The sequence below is a fragment of the Aulonocara sp. 'chitande type north' Nkhata Bay genome, linkage group LG4 (assembly GCF_057382095.1).
Source record: "Aulonocara sp. 'chitande type north' Nkhata Bay isolate Kocher_YH1m ecotype deep benthic linkage group LG4, A_spYH_male_GT1.1, whole genome shotgun sequence".
NCBI classification, from domain to species: Eukaryota; Metazoa; Chordata; class Actinopteri; order Cichliformes; family Cichlidae; genus Aulonocara; species Aulonocara sp. 'chitande type north' Nkhata Bay.
The window spans coordinates 3,899,414-3,907,852 of record NC_141347.1 but is presented as its reverse complement, the minus strand read 5'-3'; the positions used below and the strand labels follow the sequence as shown (position 1 = coordinate 3,907,852).

Genomic DNA, 8,439 nt, shown 5'->3' with positions numbered 1-8,439 from the left:
AAGCTGAAGTGAAGCCGTTTCAGAACATTTTGCTCTACATATTTGAGTTGTTTGCCATGCTTGGTAAGTAATTTTTTCAAAGATTGTTTCAATTATTATTATGAGCTTTTACTTCTGTGGCTCTTTGGAGTTGAGACAAAGCTGTGTGAAAGGCATTAGCCATGTTGCTCGGTGAAAGCATAATATTCTGTTTTAGCTAGCTGAAAGGTATTGTTTGCGGGCAAATACCACAGCCTTGAAAAAAGCTTGCATGTGAATTTTCAGTCAAACTTTTGGTCAAATACACCTAAAACAATGTCTAGAATGTGAAATGTTGGTATAATGGTGCTACTTGAAGCCTGAAAACGATCGCCCATAAAAAAAACGAGCAAACAGCAGTAGCAGGCGTCCTGACTGGGTTCTACGTTAGCAGATCCCTCCAGAGTTTTGTGCACACGGTTTAGGTAAAAATGAAAAAGGTTGAGGTTTTACGTTTAGTTCAGTATTACCTGTTGCCTGTGTCCTTGTCTTTTGGGAAAATACTTTACACAAGTAATGGCTCAAAGAGGATTCCTTTTTTTTTTTTACTGTGCTGCAATTGTTTACTGGATTATTTGTGCCATTAATTAGCGTCAACTAATTTTTATTCAATCTCTGCACAGGATATGCTTGTGAAGATGGAATATGGGGGAGAGCAGAAGTGCGTTGAAGTTCCACAAAGGGATGAATGAAGGACATGCATATTGTATTGAAGAAATAAGTGCTGAGAACGCTGTTATTTGCATTTACCATGTCAGACCTTTTGATAAACAAAGTTCTAATGAAAGTGAGAACATGTATACTGTTACATCTTTCAGAAAATGTTTTGAAATTGTGGTGCACAGTTCAGAATAAATGTTTTTCAAAAACCATTGCATCTTTTTAGTAAATGTTTATTTCCAAAAGAAATTTCTAGAAGTTCAGAACAGGAAATTTCCCGCTTTTTAGAATGAATTAGAAGATAACTCTTACGTAGTTAAACTAAAATACTCTTTGAGAGTTAATATATAAACTCTTAACACCAAGTGTTAAATTATCAACTCCAGACAGATTTGGTGTTTAACACTAAATCAGAGTTAACGTACCAACTCTCCAAAAAGTTAAATTAACACTCTCTGGTGTGGACCCATATAGACACTTTAATAGTGTTGAAATCAAATCCGACAGTGTTAATTTGGACATGCTGGATTTGCTGTGTACCTCTGCTTGTACCTTCTAGTAGACCTTCAGAGTGTGTGTATGTGACATGTTTCAGATCATCAAATGTTTTGAATCATTAAACAAATTTTTATATTGTCTAGGCTTGTTACTCTGTTAATTATTTCACTAAGAAAGTAATTTGGTGTATTACATAATATAAACCTATAGGATACACTTCCACACACCAACACAAAATATCATTCTGTCATGCTCTTGGATCTTTTACCCATGTTTTTCTGTCATAGCCTTTCAAGTTGTTTTTTTTTTTAATATCTTCCGATGATTCTTGGCTTGCTTAGTGTTTATATGCATTCTCTTTGCTGTGTTTGGTCTGGTCTTAGTTCCTTCCTTTTTTTTTTTTTTTTTTTTTTTTCTTTTTGCCTGTCCCGTTTGGCTCTTTTGCATCAGAATTGTTGTCTAAAGGCAAAGAAAGATGCCCAACGGATTTACTTTACCAAATTGACCATCCCAGCCTTGCCGTAATGGTCCATTTGATTCACCTTTTATTGTTTATTTTATTTTCACTTACTGAATACGGGACAGACTTGACTGGGGGAAAGAAGGGGAGAAAGAAAGAGGGAAAGAGAAACAGCTGAGAAGAGGGACGGGGGAGAAGGGCAAAAGACAAAAACCAACAGAACGGGCAGAGAAAAAAAATGCATATATCAATCACCTGGATCACCTGCTGAGAAAGAAAAAAGAAAACAAGCAGAAGAGAACAAGAGTAATAGAATAAACAACATCACAATGATATATGGGAATATGACAGTAAATACTAAATATTAAACATTATTGTGCAGCACATAAGATCAACAGAACACAGTGTGCTTTGAGGTAGGAGCCAAAAAGGGTGTAGTTTGTGGGTGTGATCACCCGTGTGTACACCTGTGAGCATGGACGCGCTTGTTTTTTGTTTTTTAAAAGGTTCCTTCATGTAATGATCTGCTAGAGGGTGTGGGGGGGGCCACAGCCCCGTCCTCCAGGGCATGAAGCAGGTATGGAGGAGATCAAAACTCCAGACATCCAGAGGCCCCCAGAACACAAGAGACCAAGGAAGACCAACAGAGGGGCAGCCGCGCCACTGTCCCAGAAAGAGCTGAGGAGAGTCCCAGATGAGGGCTCACTCAGCAGCCGCGGAACAGAAGCCAGGGGGAGTTGCAGTGACGCGCCCGTGAGCTCCGCCGGCAGCCAGCTGTGCCTGAGTGACCGAGCCCCAGGCTCCTTCCTTCCTTCCTTCTGAAGCTGAACCATTTCTTCCTCCCTGCACATAAAAACAGAAAACATCTCTCTTTTTTCCTCCTTTCTATCCGCTCGGAGTGCAGATAACTGAAGAATGACACCTAACTGAGGAAATGGTCCTAATGTATACTTCCGGTTGCGGCGTAAGATGGCTGCACCGACGAGAGCTCCCAGTCATCTCAGCAAAAATGTTATTATTTATTTTGTACTGCTTTCAATTTCTGTGCGCACAGCGCGATCATACACTCGGTATGACAGACAAACGCTTCTGGAGCTACGTTCGTCAGCCAGTTCGGACTTTACAGCGGGTTTCGACTCCGTGGACGCTCTGCTGCCTGGGATCCTTTCTTTACTTGCGCGACGTCGAGGGAAAACAAAGAGGGGGAAACGCGCCGGAGTTTTGTGCCGAACGCGACAGAGAAACAGCAAGCCACCTCTGCCCAGCATCCTGCTCGCGAATCTCCAGTCTCTGGACAACAAACTTGACGAGCTGCGTGCACGGATTAAACACCAACAAGACACCAGGAACTGCTGTGTTCTGGCCTTCACAGAGACATGGCTGGAGCCCAGCGTCCCCGACTGCGCCATCACGCCGGATGGATTCACTGTTTACCGGGGAGAACAAACGAAGGATACAGGCAGGAAAAGGGGAGGAGGGGTGTGCCTTATGGTTAACTCCTCGTGGGCTAGAGATGTGTGTATCTTAAAAACTTACTGCTCTCAGAGCCTCGAGCTGCTGACCATTAAAGTCAGGCCTTTTTACCTCCCGAGGGAGATCAGCTCAGTTCTCCTTTCAGCTGTTTACATTCCCCCACATGCTGATAAAGCTAAAGCTATGGACGAACTGTATGACATCATTACTGGACTTGAGAACAAAAATCCATAAGCTGCCTTTATTGTGCTGGGAGACTTCAACAGAGCCAACATGAAGAAGGTTCTCCCCAAATACTATCAGCACATCTCCTTCCCCACAAGACGTGATCAAACACTGGACCATTGTTACACTCCATTCAAAGAGTGCTACAAACACCTCCCCCACCCAGCTTTTGGTAAGGCAGACCATTGTTCCATACTGCTGCTGCCTGCATACAGACAAAGACTGAAACAGGAAAAACCAGCTTCCAGGGTTATTTACAAACGGGACAGTGAGGCTGACGAGGTCCTGCAGGACTGCTTTGACACAACTGACTGGCAGATATTTGTGGATGCAGCTGATGGCAACATCAATGAACTCACAGACTCTGTCATTGGATATATTGGAAAGTGCATGGATGATACCATCACAAAAACCCCTGTCTGCATATATCCAAATCAGAAACCCTGGGTAAATAAAGACGTTCGCGCCAAGCTAAAAGTGCGGACCTCTGCCTTTAACTCCGGGGATGCTGATGCATATAAAGCAGCCGGGTACGACCACCGAAAGTCCATAAAAAAGGCCAGAAAGGACTACAGGGACAAAATGGAGTCCAGCTACCACAGCTTTGACACCAGGCGACTGTGGAATGGACTGCACTGCATCACTGACTACAAGAAGGTCAACACAGGCAGTGTTCAGCCCGCTGCATCTCTTGCAGATGAGCTCAACAACTTCTATGCTCGTTTTGACGCAGACAACAGAGAGCAGATCCTCTACCCTCAGGAGGACAGTGAGGCTGCAACTCTAACTCTGAAAACAGAAGCTGTGAGATGGACTTTTAAAAAGGTAAATCCTCACAAAGCTCCAGGACCAGACGGCATCCCAGGCCGGCTACTCAGAGTGTGTGCCGACCAGCTGGCAGAGGTGTTCACCAACATCTTCAACATCTCCCTGAGGCAGTCAGTGGTCCCCACGTCCCTCAAAGCATCCACCATCATTCCCGTTCCCAAAAAATCAGTGGTCTCCTGTCTGAATGACTACCGTCCTGTTGCACTGACATCATGAAGTGCCTGGAGCGGCTGGTCAAAGGTCACATCTGCTCCTCCCTCCCTGACACACTGGACCCTCTTCAGTTTGCCTATCGGACAAACAGAGCCACAGAGGATGCCATCGCCCTGGCAACACACACCACCCTCACTCACCTGGAGAAAGGGAATACATATGCAAGGATGCTCTTCATCGACTACAGCTCGGCATTTAACACCATCATCCCCTCAAAACTTGCCACGAAGCTCGTCGACCTTGGGCTGGGAACACCGATCTGCAGATGGATTCTAAACTTCCTCACAAACAGGCCCCAGGTGGTGAGAGTTGGTAAGCACACCTCCTCATCACTCATCCTGAACACAGGTACGCCACAGGGTTGTGTGCTTAGCCCCCTCCTATATTCCCTGCTCACACACGACTGTGTTGCTAAACACGTGTCCAACATCATCATCAAGTTTGCGGATGACACAACCATCATAGGCCTCATCACAGACAACGATGAGACGGCCTATAGAGAGGAGGTGATGGCGCTGTACAAGTGGTGCCTGGAAAATAACTTGACTCTCAACATCAGCAAAACTAGAGAGATGATAGTGGACTACCGGAAACGCCCAGTCAGAGAACACCAGCCCATCCACATCAACGGTGTCAAGGTCGAAAGGGTCAGCAGCTTCAAGTTCCTTGGAGTCAACATCACTGAGGACTTCTCCTGGACCCTTCACACAGACGCTGCTATCAGGAAAGCTCGCCAGCGGCTTTACTTCCTGAGGAGGCTGAGGAAGTTTGGCATGAACTCCAACATCACCTCAAATTTTTACAGGTGTGCAATCGAGAGCTTGCTGACGAGCTGCATCACAGTTTGGTACGGAAGCTGCTCTGCCAGCAGCCGTAAATCACTACAGAGGGTGGTGAAGGCAGCAGAGCACATCACTGGCACGAGGCTTCCTGCCATTCAGGACATTTATCTCCAGCGATGCCTCCGTACAGCACACAGCATCATCAAGGACCACAGCCACCCAGCACATCAGCTGTTCTCCTTGTTACCATTTGGCAGACGTTACAGTAGCCTGTCTGCTCAGACTACAAGACTCAAAAACAGTTTCTACCATCAAGCCATACGACACTACAACACTTAAACACACACACACACACTCCACAGGACGCACTCAGAAGCTACCCTTCACAAGTACTCGGTATAATCTGCACTGGTCACTCCACTTTGTTGATATTTATATTTTTAAAAAGTGCAATACTGTAACAACTGCCACAAAAAAGAAAGACTTTTGTACTGTTTAGTTGTACTGCTGCTCATTCCTGTGCAATATCCCATCTGGCCCCCCTCCCCCCTTACATTCCTATTTAAGATTTTCTTTATTTAATCACTAGTGTGTACATATATTTGTATATACAGGGTGGGCCATTTATATGGATACACCGTAATAACATGGGAATGGTTGCTGATATTAAAGTCCTGTTTGTGGCACATTAGTATATGTGAGGGGGCAAACTCCTCAAGATGGGTGGTGACCATGGTGGCCATTTAGAAGTCGGCCATCTTGGATACAACTTTTGTTTTTCCAATAGGAGGAGGGCCATGTGACACATCAAACTTATTGGTAATGTCACAAGAAAAACAATGGTGTGCTTGGTTTCAACGTAACTTTATTCTTTCATGAGTTATTTACAAGTTTCTGACCACTTATAAAATGTGTTCAATGTGCTGCCCATTGTGTTGGATTGTCAATGCAACCCTCTTCTCCCACTCTTCACACACTGATAGCAACACCGCAGGAAAAATGCCAGCACAGGCATCCAGTATCCGTAGTTTCAGGTGCTGCACATCTCGTATCTTCACACCATAGACAATCCATGGTCACCACCCATCTTGAGGAGTTTGCCCCCTCACATATACTAATGTGCCACGAACAGGACTTTAATATCACCAACCATTCCCATGTTATTACGGTGTATCCATATAAATGGCCCACCTTGTAGATATATATATATTTAGTCAGTTAACTGAAAATCTCAAATTCAAATTCAAATTCAAATTCAAATTTTATTTGTCACGTACACAGTCATACACAGTACGATATGTAGTGAAATGCTTGGACAACTGCTCGTGACCTAAAGAGAACAAAAAAGGAAAAGGCTATGAATAAGATAGGAAATAAATATGAAAAATTAAAAAGGGTAAATTTAACTAGGAAGGAATAAAATATAAATTAAGGTTAAAAATGAAATAACTGTACAACACAAATTAGAATGAAGGGTAAATTTAACTGAGAAGAATAAGATAAAGATAAATATATAAATTAAAGTTGAAAATAAAATAACTACAACAAAATACACAATATAGAACTATATAAGAATGTATGAAGAAATCTAAATATAAATAAATATATACACAATAACAGCAGCTGTACAAGTATTAACCGGAAATGAAGAATATAGTGACCAGTGTTGTGCAAAACCAAAGTCCAGAAAGTCCAGTGTGTGTGTAAGAACTGTATGTGTGGGTCAGTACTGTGTGGTGGTGTGATTGAGAGACCGTATCGCCTGCAGGAAGAAGCTCCTCCTCAGTCTCTCTGTGTTGGTCTTCAGGGAGCGGAATCGCTTTCCTGACCTCAACAGAGAGAACAGTCTGTTGTTGGGATGGCTGAGGTCCGTCACGATCTTGCTGGCCTTGGTCCAGCACCGCCTGCTGTAGATTGAGTGCAGGTCAGGGAGCTCGGAGCGGATGGTGCGCTCAGCTGACCGCACAACCCTCTGTAGAGCTCGTCTGTCCTGCATGGTGCTGTTCCCGAACCAGGTTAAGATGTTTCCCGCCAGGATGCTCTCTATGGTGCACGAGTAAAAGTTCCTGAGGACCTTGGAGGGCAGTTGGAAGTCTCTCAAGCGTCTGAGGTGGTAGAGACGCTGTCGGGCCTTTTTCACCACAGTGTTGATGTGACAGGACCATGACAGGTCCTGCGTGATGTGAACTCCGAGGTATTTGAAGCTGTCCACTCTCTCCACTGGGCACTCGTTGATGACGGGGGTCTGGTAGTTCCTCTCCTGCTTAGTGCTGAAGTCCACTATCAGTTCCTTTGTCTTACTGACGTTTAGAAGGAGGTTGTTCCTCTGGCACCAGTTCTCCAGATTCCTAATCTCCTTCAGGTAGGCCGTCTCGTTGTTATCAGAGATCAGGCCCACCACGACGGTGTCGTCAGCAAACTTGATGATGGTGGTGGAGCTGGTAGTGGCCACACAGTCATATGTGTACAAAGAGTACAGCAGGGGGCTCAGAACACACCCCTGGGGGGCTCCAGTGCTGAGAGTGGTGGAGGCTGAGACATGTCCGCCCATCCTTACTGCCTGTGGTCTGCCAGTTAGGAAGTTGGAGATCCACAGACACATAGATGAGCTGAGTCCCAGATGCTCCAGCTTGGTGGTGAGTGTGGAGGGAATTATGGTGTTAAATGCAGAGCTGTAGTCTATGAAGAGCATTTTAACATAATTCCCCCTTCTAGTGTCCAAGTGAGTGAGTGATGTGTGGAGGAGATGAGAGATGGCATCGTCTGTGGAACGATTTGGACGGTAAGCGAACTGTAGTGGGTCCAGTGTGTCTGGTAGTGAAGAAATGATGAAGTCTCTGACCAGGCGTTCAAAGCACTTCATCACTACTGAGGTGAGGGCTACAAATCTCTTTTTTCTTTTACTACATCTTATTAATATTTTGCTCTTACTATTTTTCTATTTATTTTTTATTATTTTAATTTATTTTATTTTTTTCTACTGTACCATTCTGCTGAGTGACTGTCTTCTGCTCGTCAAATACATTTCATTGCGATGTTGACCCTGTGCTAACTTGCATATGACAAATAGAACTGAAACTGAAAACTGAAACTATGTGAAAAAGTAAGTCTCCATCTTCTTAAATCCCAAATTAATATGAATTGTGATTTAACCACATTTTTTGGAAAGCTGGAAAGCAGAGTTCAGTTTCACCACTCCATGGGGTGAACCTTGTCCTGCAGCTGTCGTTGGGTTTGAAGTGCACTGGAATGCCATGCTTGTTAAACATACTCAGGAGATCC

General features: G+C 44.2%; 1 protein-coding gene across 1 annotated transcript; it reads left to right on the top strand.

Annotated features, from left to right (window-relative positions):
- Positions 1-2,771: 2,771 nt before the first annotated feature.
- Positions 2,772-4,378, top strand: LOC147331770 (uncharacterized). The gene has a single exon (XM_086290459.1). The coding sequence runs from the start codon at positions 3,383-3,385 to the stop codon at positions 4,376-4,378; it is 996 nt and encodes a 331-aa protein (XP_086146585.1). The 5' UTR covers positions 2,772-3,382.
- The last annotated feature ends 4,061 nt before the right edge of the window (positions 4,379-8,439 follow it).